Source organism: Paroedura picta, chromosome 3 (assembly GCF_049243985.1).
Source record: "Paroedura picta isolate Pp20150507F chromosome 3, Ppicta_v3.0, whole genome shotgun sequence".
Classification (NCBI taxonomy): Eukaryota; Metazoa; Chordata; class Lepidosauria; order Squamata; family Gekkonidae; genus Paroedura; species Paroedura picta.
The window spans coordinates 59,587,307-59,613,145 of record NC_135371.1 but is presented as its reverse complement, the minus strand read 5'-3'; the positions used below and the strand labels follow the sequence as shown (position 1 = coordinate 59,613,145).

At 46.1% G+C, this 25,839-nt stretch overlaps 3 protein-coding genes across 4 annotated transcripts in view; 2 read left to right on the top strand and 1 right to left on the bottom strand.

The window, feature by feature from the left end:
• The first annotated feature begins 4,962 nt into the window (after nt 1-4,962).
• MANF (mesencephalic astrocyte derived neurotrophic factor) lies at nt 4,963-15,295 on the top strand. The gene is made up of 4 exons (XM_077325922.1): nt 4,963-5,209; nt 8,694-8,821; nt 10,547-10,688; nt 14,877-15,295. Exons 1-4 carry the CDS (start codon nt 4,978-4,980, stop codon nt 15,059-15,061), a joined length of 687 nt encoding a protein of 228 aa, XP_077182037.1. The 5' UTR covers nt 4,963-4,977; the 3' UTR covers nt 15,062-15,295.
• A 1,535-nt stretch (nt 15,296-16,830) lies between these two features.
• RBM15B (RNA binding motif protein 15B) lies at nt 16,831-20,205 on the top strand. Its single transcript, XM_077325921.1, has one exon. The coding sequence runs from the start codon at nt 17,145-17,147 to the stop codon at nt 19,938-19,940; it is 2,796 nt and encodes a 931-aa protein (XP_077182036.1). The 5' UTR covers nt 16,831-17,144; the 3' UTR covers nt 19,941-20,205.
• Nucleotides 20,206-24,868: 4,663 nt separating this feature from the next.
• Nucleotides 24,869-25,839, bottom strand: part of DCAF1 (DDB1 and CUL4 associated factor 1) — a 55,842-nt gene continuing 54,871 nt past the window's right edge. For both annotated transcript variants that reach the window (XM_077325920.1, XM_077325919.1), the window contains exon 24: nt 24,869-25,837. In XM_077325920.1, coding sequence (XP_077182035.1) covers nt 25,779-25,837 — 59 coding nt within the window. In that variant the 3' untranslated portion in view covers nt 24,869-25,778. The remainder of the gene's footprint in view (nt 25,838-25,839) is intronic.

Below are 25,839 nucleotides of genomic sequence, written 5' to 3'. Positions count from 1 at the left end.
AGCCTCATGGGCAAAGTTTTCAGACGGCTGCCTTACCACTCTGCGCCACAAGAGGCTCTTTCTGAATATGAGCCAGTTACTATTTGTCTCTTTTCAAAGTGAGGCAGTTAGTACAATGCAGTTTTTACCAAGTAGACCCTACAATGATTTGTACAGCAGCCTCCTGCAATTTCACTACTGGCATATGGTGGACTCAGAGTACAAGGCAAGTCCTGCATTACAAAGCGTCTATTCTGATTACCAGGCAGAACAACATTCCAACAAGAAGGATGACTATGTTATCTGCAAGACACAAATTCAATAAGTTAACGTTCATGTGATTCTTGGAAGGAGGCCGTTTCCCCAAAGCAGAGCCCTTAAGAAAACACTGATTTTTGTTGTGGGTGGAAATAAGCAGCCATTCAGGCCTTCTGACTTTTGTTCCTGCTAGGGCAGGTCAGTGACTTGTGAACCACACCAGGGCAACTGCTTGTGATTTGTAGCTTCTCTAACTACCAAAATCATCAAAGTATCTGTTCAGCTGTTACTGGAATGCTTAGGTTTTTCAAGTACCTTCCCATCCTGAGTTACCAGAATAGGAAAAAATATTCATCTAAATGAAGTCCTATATTGTGCTGCCTTCTTCAAAAGTTAATAAACGAGTTATGTTGTGCTCTGGGCGTGCTATGTCATGCATCTCTGAGGTGTAAGCTCCTTACAAAATGCCTTAAATAAACTAATCCTTTAAAAATGAGTCTAAATGGCAATTTTTCAGTGATCACAAAAATAACGGTGAAATAGGAAATAATAAAAGAGTCTGGTATTAAGAAACAGCTGTTGATTTGAAAACCATAGGGCCAAGATAACGAGTCCAGTCCTTATTGGAGATATCCTATTGTTTGGGCTGAAGGCTTTCAGAGCTCTAATTTCTGAGTTCTCATCTATACTACAGTCTTCGTATTTGTTGGGAACATGATCATTTTTGTGTCTTCCAGTCATACACCAGCTCTGTTTGTGACCACAACAGGGAGGGAGAAGCAGCTTCAGAGCTCCCACCATCATTCATATTGTTTTTGTGCTCTCAAATTGCCCTAGGGAGCTACTTCTGTAAGTAGCCTACATCAAGACACGTAAGTAACATGTTTGGTTTTTTTTACAACAGAACCAATAAAGCTCCATGGACTCTGGAGCATCTTGAGGACATGAAAACAGCATGTGAGGAGAGTCAAAAGCCATTATCCCTAGTGTTTTGTTCACAAAGAGAGACACATGTGGGTGGCAGAAAACTCCCATCACACAAGGTACAGGTCCTTATGTTGTTGCCCAGGACTCTAATTTTAGATGGAGCTTTAGTGACTGCTCAGCTGCTAGAAAACTGGATATCTCATACTGGTGTTTAAAATGTTTAAAAATCTGCAATTCAGTTGGTGGAAATTGTTTTCTTCAAGAGTGGCAGAACTCAGCTATCTTATTCCATCTAGCCCTTAGCAACATCTGCATGTTTTCTGATACATCACACTGGGCTATGTGAAGCAGACTCAAGAAGGCTTTCTGAGACAGAAATTTAAAACGTGGGTGAAGCTAAAATACTTCAACTGAACCAGAAGCTGCTATGTAGAACCTGTCTCCAAATTAAACTTGTCTGAGCCCGCCTGGGAGGCCGGGCGGGAGTCCGGACGTTTCAAGCCCAAGAGCCCCTGTCTCCTTCCCGCAAGGCGAGACGCCGAATCCCATACAGACCGCAGAAGTCAATGTCCAGCCCCCTCAAGAGCAAGCAGCTGCGGCGCCCACATCGCGGAAGCAACGCCTACAAGGAGACAGCCGAGGCTACGAGGGAGGGAGGGAGGGACGAGCCGCTGCCCCTCTCGACAGCCGAGTACTCCAGCGAACCCGACCCTGAGGAAGACGAGCCAGCCGCACTCCCACGGCGGCCTGCGCGAGGGACCAGAGGGACGCCCACACAGCAGAGAAGCCTCGGGCTGGGCCTGATGAAGCCTCGGGGGCGGGGGAAGGGAAGGGGAACCGGGATAAAAGGCGGCGGGGGGGGGAAGGGGGGGGGAGGAGAGAGGACTAGAGGATGACTGTAAATGAATAAAGGATTGAATAACAAAGGAATGTGTGTGAGTGGGGGACAGAGAGGGGGAATTGAGACGAAGCCTCTCTGCGCCTAGGGCTGATGGCGCCATGGCTGAACAGGAGGCCAAAGGTGGGTCTGACTCCAGCAGCTCGGGTCCAGAGTGGGATAACCCCTCACCCCCGGCTCTCTGGCATGGTGGCTCTGGTATCCTAGACCTTTTTAAGGCTGTGTGTTCTGGCGGTGGTGGGGAGGGTGATCTCGCGGCCCTTGCGGTTGGTCTGCGCATGCGTGTTTGTGCCATGCGCGGTCGCACATGCACAAAACTGCTGCGCATGCGTGTTTGCGGCTGCACATGGTGCAAACATGCATGCGCGGCCCTGCTTCCCTCCCCCCTTCCCACAAAACGAAGCTTGCCGGGTCGCAAGCTAATTGGCTGCTTTTGTGGCCGATTTGCTTGCGGCCTGGGAAATTGCTTACTGCGGGGGGGGGGGCTGCGGCCCGGCACCCGGCCGCAGCCTGGCAGTTGGGGACCACCGTCCTAGACAAAGCTCAAGCAGAGGGGCCGACTTCAGGCCCAGGAACAGCGGGCTCCAGCACACCCTGGCCTAACAAAAATATTGGATTAGAGTTGTCTGAGACGACACCATAGGTGGTAAATCTGAACAAGGAAAAGTGTTTTTTTCTTTTCCCTCCATTTCACATTCTGCTTCACCTGATCAGTGGTGAGAAAAACTAAGGGGCTTTTTGCACGCCTTCAAAATAGCACAATGGTTGCCAATTGAAAACACTACTGATTTGCTGTTTTGCACAACGTCGTCGACAATCTGCCACACACCTGAAACCAATCTGCAAAAAGCGCTTCCTTGTAGCGCTTTCAGGGAAATCCCCAAAAGTGGATTCACCCTCCGGAAAGCGATACACTCCTGCAACCAATCTGCAACACTAGCGAAAAAGACCTGTGCGTTAACATTGTTGCGGTTTCTACAAAGTCCCTCCCCCTGGCTCTCTTTTCTGATCTTCCGGCGAAGCGATCGCCATTTTTTTTTCTCCGAGCGAGCGGGGATAAACGCACCAGCGAGCCTCTTTCTGTTTAGAGGCTTCCCTGGCTTCAGTCCTTCCCCTTTAGTCACTAAGCACAAACCACAGAAAAGCCCGTTTGCTGATGTATTTTCCCATTAATTTTTACACATTCATTCAGCCGAAAATTGGGCCCGTGAGAGGGGGGGGGATTTTTTTTTTTCACTCGGAGGAAGCGTGGCAACGATCAAACGACAGCTCAAACACATTAGGCAGCTGGATGGGTCTCTCCGTTGCAACGAATCTACACAGATTCGTTACAATGGGTCTGTTTTTTTTAAAAAAAAAACCTTTCTTAAAGGGAAAGGGGCTGTTTGGGAGCATGCTAACGGCTGCCCATTGGCTGCTTGACGGCCAGGGGCGGGACGAGCTTGGCAATAGCGCTTCCTTTCTAGCGATTTCTGCCGAGACCAGAAGCCTGTGGGAAATGCTACAAAACGCAACTGGATTCCACTACAAAGGCAGGTATGCATAACGACGAATTCCACTATTTTAAATGGCGATTTTTCATTCAGTGACCAATTTGCTACAAAGATCCCGGTGCGTAAAGCCCCTAAGATCGTTCCCCAAATCCCAGCTCTAATGCTTCCAAAAAACCAACAGAATGTCCATCTTTATCCTTAACTATATATAAAGCAACCCAGACCCTCAGCTGGGAAATTAACTGTACGAAAATCCCTATTAATTTACCACTTTTTTACAAGTAAAAAAATGTGAATAAATATTTATACATCCCATGGCCTAACGCTTCCAGTAAACCAACAGACTGCCCATCCTGAACCATATATAAAGCAACCCTAAACTTACGTAGAGAACTTTACCGTACGAAAATCCGTATTAATTTACCTCATTTTTACAAGTTAAAAAATTTTAAAAAATATTTATACATCCCATGGCCTTTCCCAAAAATGACAGTTCTTCCCCAGGTCTAATGCTTCCCAAAAACCAACAGACTGCCCACCCTGAACCTTATATAAAGAAATCTACAATCACGCCATGTAGAAACATCTTGAAAAAGTGGGCAGCTGTGTTAGTCTGAAGCAGCAGAATATATTTAGAGTCCAGGGGCATCTTTAAGGCCAACAAGGTTTTATTCAAGGTGTGAGCCGTCCTGTGCACGCACACTTCCTCAGATATATTGTCATGAATGCAATAAGAACTTAGGTAGAAACCAAGACCAAACTTGGTTGGTCTTAAGGTGCTGTTGGACTGGAATTTTGTTCTTTCTGTTAACTATTCTGTTAATAAGGGAAGGTCCCTTATTAACACGGGACCTTCTTTGCTGAAACACACACACACCCTGCCTGGAAGACACCGCTGTCAAGCACAGCCCAGACAGACGTCTCCGGTCCTTCGTTCAGAAGCAGTTAACGTCCCGACGAAGATGCCTGCGAGGCGGCGCGGCGTACCCGGACAGCCCCCCCCTCCCGGACGTGTGACTTGAAGGTTTGCGTTATAAGCCGGCCCGTCGCTCTGCCAGACATTCCGCCCGAGGGGGATGATGCCCTTTAGAAGCAGGTGTCCCTGTTATGCACAGGGAAGTCCACATTGGAAGTTGACATTCGCGGCCCGGCATGAGACGTGGGCGCAAATCTGACGGTGTTTATTGAGGCACGTCGCCCTCTTCTTGTGCGCATCTCCGGCGGATCTATGCCCCAAACAAAGATGGCAGCACCTCCTTCGCCCTCAATTAATATGGCTGCGTTACAGTTCCCGGAAAAAATGCCTCTCCTTCGGCTCATTCAGAGGCCACTCAGCCAATCGGCGGCCGCCAACTCTCCTGTCCCGAAAGCAGCTGGGCCAACCAAGAAATGTAGCGTGGAGCCTTCGAGCGAAGTGGACCAATGGCTGCCCGAGATGTAGGGCAAGGGTCGGAACGGCAGCCAATGAGCCGGCGAGTGGGCGGTGAGCGTTGTTGCCCGGGTGCCGGCGGCGACGGGGCGCAGTGCGAGCCGAGCGAGCGGCCGAGGCAGGCGTTGAGAGGGAGGATGCGGGCAGCCAACGGGCTCTGGGCTGCGCTGGCTTTAATCCTGCTCCCGGGCCACGGCCGGGCGCTGCGCGAGGGCGACTGCGAAGGTGAGGCGACGGGCGCGAGCTCGGCTAGGGTGGCCCCAAGAGAGCAGCGGGGCTGGAGCCTCTCTGCCGGCGCTTCGCTTTCCGACCGGGGTGTCTTGTTAGTCCACCTGACAGGGTTGTTATGGGCGAGAGGCCTTGCAGAAGAAGAAGAAGGCGAAGCAACTGGGAGCCCCGGTGGGCGGGAGCCTGTTACCCAGGTTCCGGGGAAAGTTCCTGGGGGGCGCACGAGGAGGGCCGCCGGGGGGGGGGGGGGATGGAGGGCAGCCGGCTGGCCGGGCAAAACTTAGTGCGTGGTGAAGAAGCGTCGCCCCCCGGCTAAAGTAACTGCTTTATCTTGGAACATGGTTATGTTCCTTGTTCAGCCCTTAGCATATGAACAAGGTAAGATGCTTCGTGTGACAGATCATAGAATCATAGAGTTGGAAGGGGCCTCATGGGTCATCTAGTCCAACCCTCTGCACTATGCAGGACACTCACTACCCTATCGCTTATCTACTGTAACCTGCCACCCCCTTGAGCTCCTAATGTATTCGATTTACTCAAGTATATTTGGGTCAAAGGCAACTGAAGATTCACTAGAATTTAGTAATGGGAAACTTCTATAGAAGGCATGAAAACTATAATCCCTAATTATGGAATTATAACAGTTCCCCACACAACTGGGATTTGAAATATGGGCTTCTGGGGCAAAGTCTTGTCATGGCCAGGCAACATGACACACTTTTATTTTAGGAGCTGACCGCTGCTCCACTACAGTCATATTGAGTTGTGGAAGATTAAGAGTGGATGCAGCTAGTGCTGACTGATAGATTTCATACAGCCAAGCTAAGCATGTGAGAATTAACATGAGGGCCATACAAATTGACAAATCATATCTTAACAAGTGAGGGAGGAACTATGAGAGATAAAGGCTTGGGGACATCATGATTGTAGTGAGCCTGCTGGGCTTGAGGGCTTGGGGACTGACTACTGTGGTCCACTAGCACTGACCTTTGGCAGGCAAACACTGCAGCACATTAGTACACTAATACAGGGTTTGTGGACAAAGTCACTTAAAGCAGTATATTGCAGATGTGTGCATGGCATCTTTATTTCTCCTTGGGAGAGTTTGATAAGCATTTGGTATTGGAGAGTGTGTGTTGTTTCCTCCACACTTTTCCATAGAAGGATTACTATTACCCTCTACTCAGCCCCTGTATTTCTTTTTTCCATTCCCTTTTGGCATGAGGCATTTCATTGTGGTCAATTTCTCCCCTCCATTCTTCCTTTTAATTACCCCTTCAGCTTTCTGCTCCACATAGAAAGTATATTTATTTATTTGTTTGTTTGTTTAAAACACATTTTTGCCACCTATCCACTCAATCAGGGCTCATGAGGCTGTAAATGAGCATGCTCAGTCATTGAGCCATTGTGTTTTTTTCCATTTTTTAAATTGCGTGCGCCCCATCAGAAATCTCTGCTGATGGAAAGGATTTCCATTAGCCGAGTGTGATCTCTCTGCCTCCCTCTTCCTGCCTCAGGCCTGGGTCAATGTGAATCAGAGGCCTCTGTTAAAATCCTCTTTCCTACTAAGGGAGAAGTATGGTCAGGATCCAACCCAGTTTGCCTATTTAGCATGGTAAAGGTAAAGGTATCCCCTGTGCAAGCACCGAGTCATGTCTGACCCTTGGGGTGACGCCCTCTAGCGTTTTCTTGGCAGACTCAGTACAGGGTGGTTTGCCAGTGCCTTCCCCAGTCATTACCGCTTACCCCCCAGCAAGCTGGGTACTCATTTTACCGACCTTGGAAGGATGGAAGGCTGAGTCAACCTTGAGCCAGCTGCTGGGATTGAACTCCCAGCCTCATGGACAGACAGCTTCAGCTAGCATTTCTGCTGCCTTACCACTCTGCGCCAAAAGAAGCTCTTATTTAGCGTGTTATAGGCTGCTTTTTTCATGCAGAGGGTCATGAAGGAAACATACATGTTTAGATATGAAATAATTAGGATAAAGTCACAATGAAATCGTTTTAAACCATGATAGAGGTGTAACCACAAGTGTCATCAAGTTGAAGCCCTTCCAGAAAAGAAAAGTGTTTAAATCACTCTGTAAGACTTTCAGGGATGTAGTAATCTTACATAAATAGTTTCCTGTGTCTCCCAAGTATACAGAACTTGCTCTACTGATGACTGAAAGACTACCACAGTTGATGAATTCAAGCCAAATACCGGAGTGGTTATGTAGGGATATTTTATCTCACTATTGTGGCTTCTGGGACAGGAGTGTTGCTAGTGACTTGACTGCGTGCATAGTTGCTGAATGAAATGAGGGGGAAATGCATACTTTTCTTATTCAACCATTGTGGATTTGGAAAGTAATTGTCTGCTTTTAAAGCAGCTGCATTTTCTGTTGCTGGCATTACCTCTGCTACTTCTCCAGCAAAGAGAGGGAAGATGCCCAATGGGTTGGGGAGAGAGTGGCTCCTCAATAGTAATGCCTCAAAATTCCTCGGTTAAAGGAGCATTGTGGCCAGCCTAACATTAATTTTGAAAATTAGAGAGTTTCTACTATCCACTTTTAGTGTTCCTAAAAGGAGTTAAATACAGGGCTGCCATCTTAACGAGTTCTCTGTGCTATAGCTATAGTTACTATGCACATATGTACAATATAGTGTTCTATTGTTGACATAGGCTCCATTTTGGAGTATTGTGCTGTCCTCACATTAGTCCCCCAGTATAACACAGGGATCCTACAGCTGGGCTTCTACCTGTGCCACCTTCACGCTCTGGAACCTGAGAAAATGATGTTCTGGTATCTTTCCATGTGGCCTTGGGTTTTGTGCATTGTACCAGCAGCACAGAAACAAGCAGAGGCCTCCACATTGCCAGTGTTTGGGGCAAGGGCGTCTCTGCCATTGAACAAACACATCTTAATAACCCAGACCTTCGTAATGCCTCATACAGGTAGATAAGTCCCAGTTGCATCAAATGTTTGTGAGTGTGTGTAATGTTTGCCCCTGGTGTGGGCAAGAGGGAGGTGTCCTAAAATTCAAATCTGCAGGAAAGTGAAACCCCAAGAAAATGATAAGGTGATGTGTTTCACCTGTTCAATATGAGTGGAAACTAATTGGGCTTTTGGCAATGTGACACATATTGCCTCTACTTACTGACTGGGAAGAGGAAGTACCTGCCATTCTTCATGCAAGCTGTAGTGACTTGCAGTTAACCATTTATAGTATTTGTCTCCAATGAACTCTAGTCGGTGGGCATATGTTAACACCAACTGTTGCTATTCTAGTATGTTAAGTGTATAGTGTCTCTTTACAGTTCTTTTCCTCATTAGAGGTTGTGACTTGATGAGTTCATCATTCATATCAGTGAATTATTTCATGATCTTTGTAAGCTATGCTCTATTTAACCTATAGGAGACATGGCTTCATCCATTCAGTTTGCAGATTACAAAATATTCTGTGTTACAAGCCTGTCCATCTTTTCTCCCCTTCACAGTATGTGTGTCATTCATGGGAAGATTCTACCAGAGCTTAAAGGACAAAAATATTGACTTTACACCTACCAGTATTGAAAAAGAGCTTTTGATATCCTGTAAAGAGGCAAAAGGCAAAGAGAACCGGTTGGTAAGTGCAACGGCACTGAGATTCAGGTTCTGACACCAATCTAATGGAAAACAACAAAAGAGCAAAGTTTTTTCAAGACCTTGACTTAGTTGCTTGATTGAAGCACTGCTGAAAGTGTAGAGGACTATATTTTAAAGTGGGCCTTGAATAGAAACTAGTTTAATGGTGTAAATCAGCGGTTCTCAACCACCATCAGGCTGCAACCCGAACTGTGGCAGCAAGGCAGGGGCGGCAGGCGCAGAACAATCTGGAGGCAGCCAGTGCTATGGCTCCACCACTGCCAGCCATGGCAGCCACTAACCTAGTGACCCTGCAGAAGGGGCCAGGCAACCCCCGTTGGGGTTAGGACCCCAGGGTTGAGAACCACTGGTCTAAACCAAACAGGTAGTTCTGTCAGGCAACTAGGTCTCCAAGCTCACACAGACTTGACGGTCATGGATGCATTTGCACAAGAAGTCTCTTTATACCAAGTGTGTGAACAATAGCTTGGGGCTAGATGTAGCTCTAGAATTGTTGATGTGTGATGTGAAGGTTAGTGTCTGGGAGTGAGCAGGGTGTCCCCCATTGGTACTTACATTTACAATGGTGAGGTCCTGTGGTTGGTTGCCCCAGAGGGTTTTACAAGCAATCCCAGAATGGTAGGGACATGGCCCAACAACAACCAAACACTGGTGCCTTTCCCATAGCTCTGCAGACCGCTGGAGGTTTAGCTGGAATGCCTGACTATGTCAGTCACACCTCTACACTCCAACTGGTCAGCATGAATGATCAGGTGAGTCAAGCCAACCTAGCCAAGGGGTTGAAAACAAGGCGCTGAATAGTGAGGAGAAGATGAGAGGGGAATCTCGGAGGAAGCCTTTAAGAGCCAGTTGGCCAGCAATAAGGAGTGGAGCATGTAAAGTCTGTGAGGGCCTATGTAAATCATCTCTGTCTCAGACAAATGAGGAGGAGGTGGTTGGGTTGGCTCTTTTCTCAACGTTGGTACAGTGAGAGGCCAGATACAAGACAGTAGGATGAGGACCCAGGTGAGAGCTGAAGGGCTTGAAGGGTCATACTCCATCTCCAGATGGGAACCAGGTTGCAGCTGCTGGGTTCAGCTCCTCCATTCCCCACATCAGTACCTGCTTGGCTGTGATAAGCCACCTTTCTATAGCTGCCTTTCACTGCAGCAGTCCAGCAGAGCCCAAGCCTCTCACAGAACAGAAGTTCACTTTCCTCCCCCCTCACAAAACTGTGCTTGGGCAAACAGTGGTAAAAGAAATGGCACAAATAGAGTGGGAGTTTGCAGTGGTACAGCAGTTAGGTTTTCTGATTTTCTGATTCAGACATTAATAGTTTGATTCTTGAAACTGTAACAAAGTCAGAAACAACATCTGTCAGAGGCTGAAGAAAGAAGCCATGAACAGGTAGTCACTTTGATCCATTTTCACTGTCATTGACGACAACATGTCTGGCTCGGTGGCTGAAGCTCCAGATTGCACATTCCTCATTTAATGGGAACAATATCTTGACCTATATATACTGGGTGAATGCAGTATTGTATTGGCATTGTCACTTGGGTTGTTGTTGTTGTTTTTTGAGAGAAAGCAGAAATCTTCAAAGATGTATACCCTTTTATATTCAGTTTTGTGAGACAAATTTGACAAAATGCTAGAAAAAAACTGCAGCCAAAGAAAAACATCTTAAATAACTCCAGACACTCCATTTCTTTGTTTCTTCTCCTAGTGCTATTATATTGGAGCAACCAGTGATGCAGCCACTAAAATAATTAATGAGGTGTCAAAACCTTTGAGTAATCACATTCCTGTTGAAAAGATTTGTGAAAAGCTGAAGAAGAAAGATAGCCAGATCTGTGAACTGAAGTATGGTGAGTAAAAGCATCATATAATAAAGGGTTTATGGGATGTATTTCACTCCATTTTATATATTTATATACCACCCTTCCCTGAGGCTCAGGGCAGTTTACATAAAACGGAAACAATGCAGATCACTCAGTAGTTATAAACAATAACAATAGATAACAAATAGAACAATATAATCAAACAGTAGAACAATGGTGAGAACATTAATTTAATTACAGCATACTGATGGCCCCATGGGTTGGATGAATTGGTGGTGGTTTTCATGGAAGCGATGCTCAGGGGATAATGGAAGGTGATTGATTCAGGTCAGTCTCAACCAAATGCCTGGTGGAGGAGCTCCCATTTACAGGATCTGCAGAACTGTTCAAGTTCCGTTAGGGCTCTGATCGCCTCTGGAAGCTCATTCCACCAGGTTGGGCCAGGATGGAGAAAGCTATGGCCCTGGTTCAGGTCAAGCGGGCTTCCTTGGAGCCAGGGATCACCAGGCAGTTGGAGATAGCATCGGCGAAGTGGTGAGCTAGATGCTCATGGTCAACTGTGTCGAATACTGCTGAGAGGTTTAATAACACAAGCAGCGCTGACCTGCCGCGGACTAGCTGGTGACAGAAGTCATCCATGAGGGCGACTAATACTGTTTCTACCCCATGGCCAGGCCAGAGGTCTGACTGGGATGGGTCAAAGACTGAAGCTTTAGTTGGCCCGTGACAGCTCTTTCAAGCATCTTCTCCAGAAACATTAAGTGTGAGGTGAGATGGGACAATAGCTGATAGGTTGTTGTGGGTCCAGAGACGGTTTTTGGAACAGCGAGCTACCACTTTAGCTGCTCCCCATTGGCTGCTGGACCTGGCCTCGCCTCAGCCGGCAGGGGACTTACCACACAGAAGTAGAAGCAGCCTTCCACCACGGTGAGTCCTTCCCGCCCACCAAACACGCACGCACAATCACACGGACCCATCCACCCACTGCCAACTACCCCCCTCGCCCCCCAGATCCGTTCCTGCGCCAATGCCGCTTGCTGCACACGAAACACATGCACCCAACTACCCGCCCCCCAGAACACTTTCCATGCTTGCGCCCCGCCACCACGGCCCGACGGCCACCAGACGCCTCTCGACCCGCCGCCGTCCCTGACCGTCACTTTCCCCGACTGCTCACCGCTCACCTACTTCCTTCCCAACGTCCTCTGCTTTGCCGCCCCTTTCCTTGCGTTCCCACCAGCGCCGCAGCTAGGCTGTACAACCCGTGCGGCCGCCGCCACTGTGCTGGACTGAATCAAGCATGCGCGGAGTCCCGCGCATGCCTGGTAGCCCTGCCTGGCGTGCCAATGCAGGCCCGCCCCACCCTACACCACGCATGTGCTAATTCCCACACATGTGTTTGCCGTCCCCGTCGCCCGCCCCCCCCTCACAGCCACGCCGCTGACTGCAATTGCCCCAGCCGCCACCACGATACTGTGTCCCCCTGCCTACACGCCTGCGCCCGACGCCCTTACTCTGCCCTTTTTTACAAATGGGCTTTATTCTTAGTCCTAAATAAATGCGTTGGCCGTTTTGGTATTCAGCTCTCTTTGTATGTCACATGTTCTGAAGTGGTTGTGTTTGGCTTATGCTGATAGCTGTTGCAGTTCATATTTGTGTATAGAGAAAGGTTTCTAGTTCTGTATGAGTCATTGTGCTGAGTTTTCCTTTGTTAACAGGACCCAGTTGTAGGTGAAAGGGACACAGCTTCAGCCAGGTTACTATATATGAAGGGTGGACAAACTGCTGCAGGGGCTTATGGGAATAGTAGTCCATGGAAATCTGGAGAGTCACAGCTTGGCCACCCCTACTATATATGATCAGTGCACTGAATGAAAGATCTCCAGCATCCTTTTGTACTCTTCCGTAAGTTCTGTTATGGAATAAAGGATGAATGTAAATATATCTAGTAATGTAATGGTCAGGCAACATAGCTCTTGGCAATTAAGGTTACAGTGCTGAAGTAGGGCTGTTTTGGCTTATGCATTATGGCTTATGTACCATAATGGTCAAAATGTTTGGCCTGTAGAATAAAGCCTTTGTCTCATTCATATGCACTTGTGAGGTTTCAACTCTATGAATTATTAATTTTTATTTGATTTGATTAGTAGACTGCCCCTTTCTGGCAACAATCTCAGGGTAGTTAACAGTATGTTGGGGCAACCATCACTGTAATGTCAAATATAACACCTTAGAATACATTTCTGGAAGGGAAATGGTAAACTTGTAGAAGTCACCTTTTGGGAAAATCAACTTTAACATGCACAAAGGATTGCTAGAAGAAGATGGCACCATGAAGTCATAAGCTAAGCAAACTGAGTATAACAAGTAAGGCAAGACAAGGAAACAATAACTATTGGGACTTACATTGCTGAATAATGTATCTTTTATGTCCAGATGTGTCCTTTGAGTAGAGTTGTCCTATTTAAGGAAATGAACAGAATCATGCCCTTATTATTAGCATTTCTGTTTGTTTGTTCCTTTAATCTACTCTCCCTTGCAATCTTTTCTAATAACCAGGGGTAGTTTTGAGTTGTCATTATGTTGTTAAGTTGTGGAAATGAAGTTAGCCTCTACAAATATTCCTGTTGCCATAACTTCATTTGTCAGATGTTTTACTCCATACTGTTCCATCCTGTACAGTGGGGGGGGGGGGAGTTGTATCAATAACAAATAGTGGTTAGCCTGGAGATAGGTGGAATTACTTTTCTGGAATCTTCAAATCCATATTCACTAGTCACTTAAATGAACCTTATAAGCTTCTTGGCACACACCACCTTGTTTATATTGTTTATTAGAGGCAAAGCTTATTGCACCCAGGGAAACAATGGGATGCACACCTGCACTGTGGCCTTCCTGAAAGCTGGCTTAATGGCAAATGTTCCTGCCCACCATTGGACTCTTGAGGTCCCACGTCCAAACCTCAAGGAGGGCATGCTTTGAGGCTGTCTCCTTTCCCACCCTGCAAACTTCTGAAACTGACAGAAAGTTGGAGGTGGAGATCTGATCTCTTATTAGCCTTTCCTGGCTGAGAGCTTCCTCCTGGTTGGGGCTAAACTGTCAGGGTGGGCCATTCCTAGCTGAGGGCCATCTCCTATTAGGGAAATATTGAGGGGTGGGGCAATCAGGTATGTAGTGAGTTGTCTGCATGAAAGGTGAGCTTGGCACAATGCAATTTGAACTGATTGGCCTTCCCTGGGAGTGTGCCACCAAGAGAGCGTACTTTGCCAATGAGGGCCAATCAGGTAGGGAGTGAGTTGTCAACGAGGTTTATTATGTTTAGTGATGATAGCTGGTTCTGCTTTTTTCCTTTTCCAGTGACTTCATGCATGCAGGAAATATGCCTTCAAGTTCTCTTTTGAATCTTTTCAGCTTTTCATTTTGGGCAATTTGCTAGTTCATAGTTATTTGTTCCAATTTGCAAGCTTCTGAAAAGCTAGTAAGAAGAAATAAGTTTGCCAATTTCAATAAAATACAATTGTGCTTGGTGGTATAAAAACAATCAACCTCACCCAAAGCTTTCTTAAAGGGGTCAGTAGGTTTTTATAACTGGAGTCAAACTGTGTCAAGATAAGCAACAAGCCCAAGCCACTATAAGAAAACTTAATTTGCACAGCTGAAAATATATATTTGTGATAATTGACATTGCTTAATGATAAAATGTCTGTAGCCCAAACACTGCTTATTGTGAGTCTTTTCATTTGAAGTAGCACACATAAGGTCTCTCCTTGTGTAATTATTTTAGCATTATTTCCCATTCTTTAAGCATCTCTAATCTTTTTCTGACATGTACTGGTTATTCTGGGGTCTGTTTTACTCCCCCAATATACCTTGGCCTTAAAAGCTCTCATTTTCTTTTGAAAGCACTTGCAGACCTCTCTTGTATTTGGTGTAGAAGTTTCAGCTATTGTAAAATAGAAGTTAAGTGTTCTAGCTCTTTCTTTTTCAAATGTCATGATGGAGATATATTAACTATGCTGCTTTTCTTTCAATGAAAGATAACATGCACAACAGAGGAAGTTGAATAAATATGGCTTTAAAGATGTTTCCTCAAGACTTTATGGCTATAAACTATCCACAACTGGGATCAAGTCCCACTGGAATCTGCGTAGGAGTGTTAAGGATTGTGCTGCTATATGAGGCATTGTATTTACCAGTACTCTATCCTCCCATCAGATAAACAGATTGACTTGAGCACTGTGGACCTGAAGAAGTTGAGAGTCAAAGAACTGAAGAAAATTCTAGATGACTGGGGTGAAACATGTAAAGGCTGTGCTGAAAAATCGGACTACATTCGCAAAATCAATGAACTGATGCCTAAATATGCACCAAAGGCAGCCAGTTCGCGGACAGACCTCTGACCACTGTAGTGGCCTCTAGCATTAGCACGTCACAAAAACTATGTTAATCTTTCTATTTTCTTTACGGAAAACTGTTTTTGTAACTTATTTAACTGAGTTTAAAATGTCAAAATGAAGCGGTTCTTGCAATGCTGGTTCAACTGCCTCATGTCTTTAGTAATTTCTCGTCTCTGATTTATGCTAAGACATCAACATATGTATGGAATTTTTAAAATAAAGTTAAGAAATCCAGTATGTCCACTTTGATATGAGATGGTTTCAATTTAGTGCAAATGTTGGAAGTCACTTGTATGTCTTCAAGTTCACACATCTCTTGACTGATAGAAGAGAGGGTACCTTTTCATTGTTTGAGGCTTCATTGGTTTAAGATGCTACACGTAAGACAAAGAAGACTGCTCTACTCTCATTTTGGTTGTGAAGGTGTGCTGCTTTGTACCTCCTGCATTTGGTTATTTCTTATCCAGATGGCCTAAACATGTATAGAATGTCAGACATTTGAGCGAGTGGGTATGTTCTATTTGAACAGGCCTGTGACATGATCTAAATGAAACCTGATATTCCATGGGGATTAGCTGAAATTAGGAACAGTGGCATTGTATTCTTTCTATATAGGTATAGCGCACAGACCTGAACAACTATAATTCTAGTGTGTAAGCTGACCCTTGTCCAGACCCCCTGTTCTTGCACTCATGGATGTAAGAGCTCACACTTGCATTTTTTAGCTGGAAATGCAGATGAGATGTCTCTCCCATAAGCATACACTGGAATAAATGAAAAAAAATGTCCTGTGTGATAGTTTCAATGTTAAGATGAGTTTGAAGTAGTAATCCAGTATGTACTGATGCAGAAAGAAGGAAAGGGAAGAAACTGCTCTGTCAGGAACCTCTTCCAGATGTTTAGATGGATAGTGATAAACCATGCTGGACCAGACCTGTGGTTCATCTTGTCAAACATTCTGTCTCACACAGTCTGGGTATCTCCCCTTAGATATCTTCTGGAGACTTTATGTTGACACAGTGTGATCATGAACATAGTGATGGATAGGAGAGACATGCCTACACTCCCTTCAAGAATACTTTAGCAATTCCAGTTCTCGAGTTCTGTACTGGCTCTTGAAAATGTCAAAACATTTTTAAAGACAGCTGCTACCATTAAAAATGTATAAATTGCCACTCTGACATACTTCAAGAATATATTTTGCTGTAATATGGAAAAGATACCTGGATTAAAAGACAGGACTGTCAGTGTAGTGTTACTTTACTGTTGAAGTGAATAACACTGAACTAGGCACAATCTACTAGGACAAGGAAATTGGGAAAAATGAAAAAGTGCTTTGTTAATACAGCAAAATTAAAATGGAAGTAAGTCCTCTGCAAGAAAAAAAGCTGGTAACCATATTATGCATTTTAATAACATATTTACACAGAAGTAGCCATTGTGCAAAGGTGTGAAAATGGTGTTCGTTGTGGCATTTTTGTCTGTAGCGTGAAAGTCTATTTTGGTGTGTTTTACTGCATTGGGCGGAGAGTTGCACGCCAGGCACGGTCTTACAGAGTTCCTTACTTCGCAGCCGCAAATGGGCTCCAAAACATGTGGACGGCAGGTTGCGAACGTCCTCTGCTTATCGTCGCTCATGTGCCTCTCAGGCTGACAGGGAGCAATGAGGCAGGACAGCGAAAGCTCCGCCCGCCTGCCTGCCTGCCTGCCGTGTGGGGTGGGACCTCCGCTTTTCCCGCGCGCCATGAGGAGGGCCCTTGAAAGCTGGCGGGCGCCTGGCAGCCTCGTCACCCTGACCCAGCGACGCAGGCGGCGCTTCCTCCCCGCCCTTGCCACGGAGGGAGGCGAGCGTGGCGCGCTGGCCGCCGCCTGCCGCGGGAGCCTTTGCAGGCGCGGGGCCCGTCGGCCGCTCTCTCTCTCTCTCTCGCTGGCTGTCTCGCTCGCTCGCTCGCGGCGGGGACGCGGCTTGATGACGTGGGGTGCGCGCTCGGCGCGGCAACTGGGCAGAGCCGCCTTCGTTCGTTCCCTTTTGTCCAAGATGGCAGCTGCCGCCGGAGGCGCCTCCTGAGCGGCGGGGCCCGGAGCCATGAAGCGGGGAAGCGAGCGGGATTCCAGCCCAGCCGGGTCGGGGGCCACGCGGGGCGCCTCCTCCGCCAAGAGGCCCCGCGAGCGCGAGCGCGAGAGCAGCACCAGCGGCGGCAGCAGCAGCAGCAGCCGGCGGGGCCCGCACCGGAGCTCGGCCGCCGCCGCCGCCGCCGCCTCCTCCTCATCGCGCAGCAGTCGGGACAAGTCCGCGCCGGGCGGCTCCAGCTCGCGCAGCCACCGGGGAGAGGAGCGGCCTGGCGGAGGCGGCGGCAGCAGCAGCGCCGATTCCAACCACCGCGCCGCCTCGTCCAGCGCCAGGAGCAGCAGCAGCGCCAGCAGCCAGGCCGCCTCCGCCGCGCCGCCTCCGCCGCCGCCGCCGCCGTCTTCCTCCTCGACTTCGCGGGCCCTGGGGGCGGCCAAGGCCAAGGCGCCTCCGGCAGCAGTGGTGGCGCCCTCGCTGCTGCTGGGCGGGCCCTCGCCGGTTGCCGCACCGTCCTTGCTGTTGGCGTCCGGGCTGGGACTGGCCGCTGGGGTGGGGCTGACAGGAGAGCCCCCGGGCTCCAGTGAGTACAAGACTCTGCTGGTGAGCGGCCTCAGCCCGGCTCTGCCGGATCAGCTGCTGGAGGACGGACTCTTCCGCCAGTTCCAGAGGTTTGCCAGTGGCGGTGCCAGTGATATTAGCGTGAAACTCTCCCATACTCCCGATCTTGGCCGGGTTGCCTACGTCAACTTCAGGCACCCGGCCGATGCCCGAGATGCCCGACGGCATGCCAGAGCCCGACAGCTTCTCCTCTTTGATCGCCCCCTCAAGGTGGAGCCCGTGTACCTACGAGGGGGGCGACGAAGCCGCACCCCCCCACCCACCCCATCCCCTGAACCATTGGCATTTCTGCCCCCCATCCATAGTGTATATCCCTATAAGCAGCGATCCCTGTCCCCTGTTGCCAGCCCTTTGCTCAGGGAGCCCAGGCCACGACATGCTCAAGCTGCTGCAGCAGCCTTTGCCTTGGAGGCAGTTGCTCTGGGACTCTCCAGGGAGCGGGAGAGGGTGCTGGATTACTATGGGTTGTATGATGAACGCGGCCGCCCCTATGGTTACCCCATAGTGGCTGAGGAAGATCTCATGCCTGAGGATGATCAGAGAGCCACCCGGAATCTCTTCATTGGTAATCTAGACCACAATGTTTCCGAAGCGGAACTGAGACGGGCTTTTGAAAAATATGGCATGATTGAGGAAGTGGTGATCAAGCGCCCTGCACGGGGCCAAGGTGGAGCCTATGCTTTCCTTAAGTTCCAAAACTTGGACATGGCGCATCGGGCTAAGGTTGCCATGTCTGGCCGGCTTCTTGGCAGGAACCCTATTAAAATTGGCTATGGGAAAGTTAACCCCACTACTCGACTCTGGGTGGGTGGCCTTGGTCCTAGTACTTCCCTCGCTGCCCTTGCCCGGGAATTTGACCGCTTTGGTAGCATTAGGACTATTGACTATGTGAAGGGGGACAATTTTGCCTATATTCAGTATGAGAGTTTGGATGCTGCCCAGGCTGCCTGTGCACAGATGAGGGGTTTCCCTTTGGGTGGGCCAGATAGAAGGCTTCGAGTGGACTTTGCCAAAGCAGAGGAGGCACGATATCCTCAGCAGTACCAACCTGCGCCACTGCCTGTACACTATGAATTGCTTCCTGAAGGCTACAGCAGACACAGGAGCCTAGAGCAAGACTTAAGGGTCAGAGACAGGACTCCTCCACATCTCCTCTACTCGGACAGGGAAAGGAGCTTTCTAGAGGCGGATTGGGCCAGCCCTGTGAAAAATGCTGAGCGTAGAAACAACTTGGAGACGTACAGCCACTCAGTGCGCAGCCGCAGTGGAGAACGTTGGGGCAGTGATAGTGACCGCAGCGTGCTCAAGCCTTGGGAGGAAAGGCGTAAGCGCCGTAGCCTTTCCAATGACCGTGGGAGGACTGGCCATTCACCTTATGAAGACAAAGGCAAGACAAAGACTGGTGGGCCAGCTTCAGATCGCAGCCCAGAGAGGGTTCGGAAGGAGAACCACACGTCAGAGTCTGCTGTGGAGAAAGAGCAAAACAACTCCCTTCAGAACAACCGGCATGCATCAGAGGAGAAGCCCCATCGGGAATTATCTGATCCTCCTCAACCTAAGAAAAGGGAAGGCGAACGCAATCATCGAACTGGTGAGTCTGAATCAAAGACTCCTGAAGAGTCAAAATCTGAAACAAAAAAATTAAAAAGCTTGTCAGATTATGCCCAGACATTGCAGCTTGCCTGGAATGGGCTACTTGTGCTGAAAAACAGCTGCTTTCCTACATCTATGCATATCCTTGAAGGGGACTTGGGAGTCATCAATGGACTTCTGAAAGACCACTTGTCTGGTGGCAAGCTAACTCAGCTCAAGATCGCCCAGAGACTTCGGCTTGACCAGCCCAAGCTGGATGAAGTAACTCGACGTATCAAGCAAGGAAGCCCTAATGGGTATGCTGTACTGCTGGCTACCCAGGCTGCCCAAGGAGGGGCAGGCGCTGAAGGGACCTTCCCTGTAGCGGAGCCTGGCTTGCAAAGACGGCTTCTCAGGAACCTGGTCTCTTACTTGAAACAGAAACAGGCTGCTGGGGTGATCAGCCTTCCTGTGGGAGGGGCAAAGGGCAGAGACAGCACTGGCATGCTTTATGCTTTCCCTCCTTGTGAATTCTCTCAGCAGTATCTCCAGTCTGCACTAAGAACATTGGGAAAGCTAGAGGAAGAACATATGGTGATAGTGATAGTCAAAGACACTGCCTAGCATTTACTCTCTTTCTCTCTCTGATTCCATGTTTTCTTTCTCTCTCTCCCCACCTGGTTGCTTTTAAGGCCAATTATTTTGGTGGGGCCCCAAAAGACCTCCAAGAAAATTATACGATTTTATTAGTTTCTAATTAATTTTAATACCATTTTAATGAATCCCATTTTATTTGTTTTTAATAATACGTGACACTGTCTGCTGTGTTCTTATTTTCTAAATGTATGGGAAGTTGTCAGTAAAGCCTTGTTCACTGATGGATTTTTAACTTTGTGCAGTGTCCTGGTTTCTGTGGTCTGGCTTTGGCTGGTTCTGTATTCCAGTAGATACAAGTAATTGTTTTAACCTACTTGAGTTCATTACAGCCCTTTCTTCTACTGTTTGATATTATTATAGTGGTTGTGAGATCTTTTGATTTCTTTAACAGTTGGAAGCCAGGTTGCTTCATTCCTCATTGGTTAGCTAGCTAGCCACATATCCTTTATTGGACCAACTTACTCTTGAAGAAGAGTTTTTGAAGTCTTTGTAAGACCAAAGAGAATAGTGAAGCTTAGTTAAAGGCCTCAACAAACCTTGGTGCAATAAAAGAGGACAGGTACTTTGTCCCCATTGTGCTTATTTTTGGGATAAATGTAATATTGTAAATTCAAAGCTGTTTTTAGCTGTCCTGTTCAGTAATAAATGTAGGCTTCTCAGAAAGACAGATAACTAGGCATATCATACAAAATTTAAACGATTCTGTTTCTCAATTCCTTTTAAATAAATGGAAAAAATGCTTTGCGAACCCACGTATACTAAATTGTAGTAAGATTCCCAAGTGGTTATCTCCCTTATGCACAATAGTCAGGTACATGTAGGATTCTGCTAAAAGGAGAGGCTCTTATGTACAGTCTTCTTCCTCAGTCCCTTACTTGGAATCATTGCAAGCTATATTGCATGACCCTCCTTCATGAAGGCCACATTACAAACTATTAGCCTGTCCTTAGTGCACCAGATACTGAGTAATGTACCAAAAAAGAGTTTTTTTGTATACAGCAGAAAAACAGCATTGGCTTATAATAGGTACATGAGGGTTGAATATATTAAAATAAGGATGGGATTTTCCTGTGTTTGATAAATACCTTTTGTGAAGTAGTGTGGATTTTAGAAAGATTTCACCCAGTACAAGAAGTAGGCATGGTAAACATATATCACATTCTGCAGCACAGACCCCACCACCATTTGTGTCTAAATCATGCTATTAATACATTAACTAGCATAATTGTCTTAAGAATTTGTAATGTTTTATAAAAGGGACTAAGAAAATTTGGAAAGCTGGGTACCACAGAGCCATGAAACTAGGCAGTGCATAAGGCCACAGTTCTGACTGCTGAGATTTCAGCACACCAGTTCACCAGCTTTATGTCAGTTATTAAGCTAATAATATAATACAAATTTTTTGAAAAAATCTTGAGAATTTTAAGATAACATATTATTTTATTCATATTAAAATTATGGGGGAAAATACAGAATACTCATTAAAACTGAAATCCAGTAGCACTGTATAGATACAGACTAACAAGTTTTAATGACAGAGTTCAGTTTATCGGATGAACTCTCACAAAAGTTTATCCCAGCATGGATTTTGTTGTTAAAGTGCTGCTGGACTTCTGTTTCACTTTGTTGCTACAGATTTACACAATTACTAATCTTGAATTATAATAACCTGTGTTGGTAAATTGCTGATTTGAATGGGGGGATTTAACAGTATTTAAACTATTGTTGATACACCTCTCTGAAAATGCTTGATCCACAGGTCTTTCCCTTTTCCCGGAATCCCATAGGCCTGGCTTCACTTGTAACAGTATTTAGGTTTGGTTTTATGTGCTTACTGCAAGACCCTGAAACAATTCCATTTGATACTGCCACTCCTCATTTGTTTTAAGCCAGAACCCATGAGAAAAAGAAGCAATAATAAATTATAAATTCCATTAAGGTCATTGTGTCAAAACTTACTAAAGCATTTGTTTATATTCCATTAGATAATTGGATAGCTTGAGTCTCCCTTCACTCTACTGGAAAGGGGGCCTTGAGCATTGTGTTAGGAATTAAAGGGCATCGCTTTCTCTGCTCCTACCCACTAATAACTTTAAAATTTGTTTCTATGTATTTGTTCAGTTACTTTCTAAAGATCTGATGTGACAGGACTTGTAAGAAATAGTACATAAATTGCTTTAAGAGGAGTTTTCTCTAGATTTCTAACCTCTTCTGAAGAGTAAGTAGACCAGGTAGCAGCAGTTTACCTACTTTAAAAATGCTATTGTAACTAACTTTTAAATGCACACTTGGTTTTCCTGTTTGTAAATATCACATCACATTTATTTACAGCACCTTATGTGTAAGAAACTTATGTGTATGAGCCTCTTGTGGCGCAGAGTGGTAAGGCAGCAGAAATGCAGTCTGAAGCTCTGCCCATGAGGTTGGGAGTTCAATCCCAGCAGCCGGCTCAGGGTTGACTCAAGCCTTCCATCCTTCCGAGGTCGGTAAAATGAGTACCCAGCTTGTTGGGGGGTAAACGATAATGACTGAGGAAGGCACTGGCAAACCACCCCGTATTGAGTCTGCCATGAAAACGCTGGAGGGCGTCACCCCAAGGGTCACACATGACCCGGTGCTTGCACAGAAGAAACCTTTACCTTTTTATGTTTAAGAAAAATGTGGAACACAAAATTTTGTTGCAGCATCAGTGAACTAATTGTGTGTAATCATAAATGTGGTCAAATCCAGGAACCACAGGTACGGTAAAAGGGCGAGAAATCCCAACTCAATAAAGAGCTCACAATGGCACTTTACTCAAAGTATATTAGGTACCCTATTAAAAGCAATACATTCACCACCCATGGCCAGTCCTCTTTCCAATGACTCACTGCTTAATCATAAAGGGCAGGTGTGCCTAAAACATATTCATCTCAGATTTAATCCTAAATGTGTGTTGGGGCGGGGGAATCAAGTAGCTGGGGCCAAAATGCAAGGGCTTGAGTAAATCTGCACTAGACTGAATCTTGCAGCATGAACAGGCTGTTAGCATTTCATGTTGGTATCTGTACCTAGGTCTTGTAGCATCAGTGGCCACCTTTTTGCCTTGGGTGTTAGCATCACTGATACAAAAATGAAGCTTTCTCTCAATCTAGCATTTTTATAAACTTGGCAAACTACCTCTTGCAGCAGTGGGAGGTTGGAAGCAGCTGACCAGAGCTGTTTTCTTGCAATGTAGATGGTTTCTAGGTTCTGCTTAGTTAATGTGTAATTTATCTATAGTTGGTTGATAGGGTCACAAATAATTATTGGAACAGGTGCAGTGGTCATAACCCATCATTTCTAAGACTTTGTATACAAAAACTCCTAGTTAGAAGATACACCAATTACATAGTTGATGCTCGCATCCTGTGTTCCAATTCCAGAAATGCTGTTATTCAATAACCAAATTTAGATTCTGCTGCTCAGCTTAAACCAACTGATAAGTATATTGAAACAAGCCACAAATCTCTATTCCAAAGAGTGTAATGTTTAAATGTGAGCAGTAAGTACCCAGTTCCACTGTCACCTCAGCCACCACCTATGAAGATGCTTGATAAGTACCAGTTTCCTCAGCCTCCACCCCATTTCGGCATCATGGGAATAATATAGACCTGGCATAAAAATGATGACTAGGAGAAAACACGAAGCACTGGGAATACTCCAAAAAATTACTCTAGGAAGGCTAAGATAAGGTTTGTGGTGGTGGTGGTGGTGAGAGGTTAAAACATCCTTTCCATGTTATTGGAGAGGGCTTGGCATTTCAGCTGGTCACTTGCACTGCCATCCTATTTCACCTCCACCAAATGGCAACACCCAAAGTGTGCTGTCTTAGAAAGAAATGGGCATGCTCAGATCTCATGGATTGGGAGAGTATACAGTTGTTTATATGTTCATTGACGTGTGCTTATTTTAAACCAATGAAGTAATCCCTGCCCACCCCCAGTACTGTGCTTTTTTGCCCTGGAGCATCCATTTCAGTATTAGAAGGAACAAGGTTCAGCCATGCAAAATCATGGGGGCAGGATTTCATCCTGAGGTTTGGAGTAATCCTGAAAACTATTTGAAGCTCAAGCAGACCATTCCCCTTTGGGTTCTTATGTAAAATTGAGACTCAACTGCCCTCAATTGTCCTTGGGTCTGGGAGGGTGAAGAACATATGTACACACTTGGGCTTTCTGATGGGAAGTTTTTTCTTTTTAAAATTCACAATACACACCTACATCCCTAAGCTCTGTGTTGCTGTATTTTACTGCCTTCCCACTGGCAGGCACTTAATCATGAACTTCAGTATTACAGGAAGAACATCTTATCAACAAGCATCAGTTATGCCAAACAGTAAAGACATTTCTGGCAGAAGAAACCTTTCACCACAATGGAAAGAGCCCGGGTTAAGACTGGGTGATATTGGGGTCAGCTACCCGCATACTTAACACTGGTCACATAATTGATTACCTTTACAAACACATGAAGTCCTTAACAATGCTGAACACATTCTACATGTGTTTTCAGAAGAACATGGAAGCAACACAGTAAGCAGAAGTCTTCAGAAAAAAAGGGAGAGGAATAATATCTTCCTTCGTCACTCTTGAACAGGAGTGGGGATCCCCTCTTTCCTTTCCCAGCGTGTCTCCATCACAGGGCATTTAGTGTGAGAAGCAGACTGTAGAACAAGTCTGGAGGATTACCTTCATGTGATCTGACTGAACTAGATCCTCTTGGGAGAAGCCTCACAAAAATGTGTTAACAGTACCAGATAACCATCCTCCAGAAATGCCTAATGCTGTCAGTTATCTTCACGTGAATGCAGTCAGGTCCTGAATAAATAATCCCACTTTTGTCTCTCATTTCAGGGCAAAGCACAGGTGCAGCAGCTCTAAATTATAAACAGACAGGGCTTGCATTTTATTTATTTTTTAATAAATACAATTTACATTAAAGAAAAAGGCCTTGTTCATAGTTCGCACATAGAGGGCAAAAGGGAAGGAAAAAAGATTTAAAATTGCAGTCACACACAAAAAAAGGGTCATTTGGGTGAGGAGGAGCTTAACAGACTAGAGTCCTTCATCTCCAGCGATGGCAGGTTCTAAATAGGGCAGCACCCAATCTCCAGTTATTTGCTATGGCTACTGCAGCAGGAACTCTCCTTGGGCTTCTGAAAGGATAATAGACATCTGACCACCCCCACCCTCCAAATGAACATCTTCACAGCAGGTGGCAACACCTCCGTTACAAAATTATATTCAAAATAAAAATATCGCTCATCCACAGCTTTACAAACCATGATTCACTTACTCCCCTGCCCCACCCTTTTTCAGTAAAAATGCCCTTTTATTTTTAAACTTTCTTTTCCCCCCAAAAAAACTCACCATGGTGACTAAGTATTCGAAAGATACAAGCATATTTTTTTTGTAACACCTGCCTGTTTTTTTTTAATCTTTTTTGTTTCATATAAAACTATTCTGTTCTTTAGGAAAGAACTTTATACAAAGAAAATATATTGTGAAATATCTTCAGAGATCTCCACAGAGAGGAGAGTCATGTCTCAGCCTAAAAACCAAAAAAGAAGAAGGCAGAGAAAATAAAGTCCGATCCACTGGTCTGTCAGAAGGCCCTGGATGCTCCAGGACCCTGCATCTGTCCACAGCAAGAACTGAAGGGCTGCAAACTCTTTAGATGTTCTCCCGAAACTCAGGATCTGAGAGGCTGCTCAATATCACCTCCTGATTTGGTCTCCTCGCTTCTGAGGAGATTTCCTGCTGCCAACATCCTGTGGATGGTTACTCCTCACTCATTCAAAGACAAGATTATGTCATCTTCCAAATCTGAATTATCTGAGCTGTCAGCT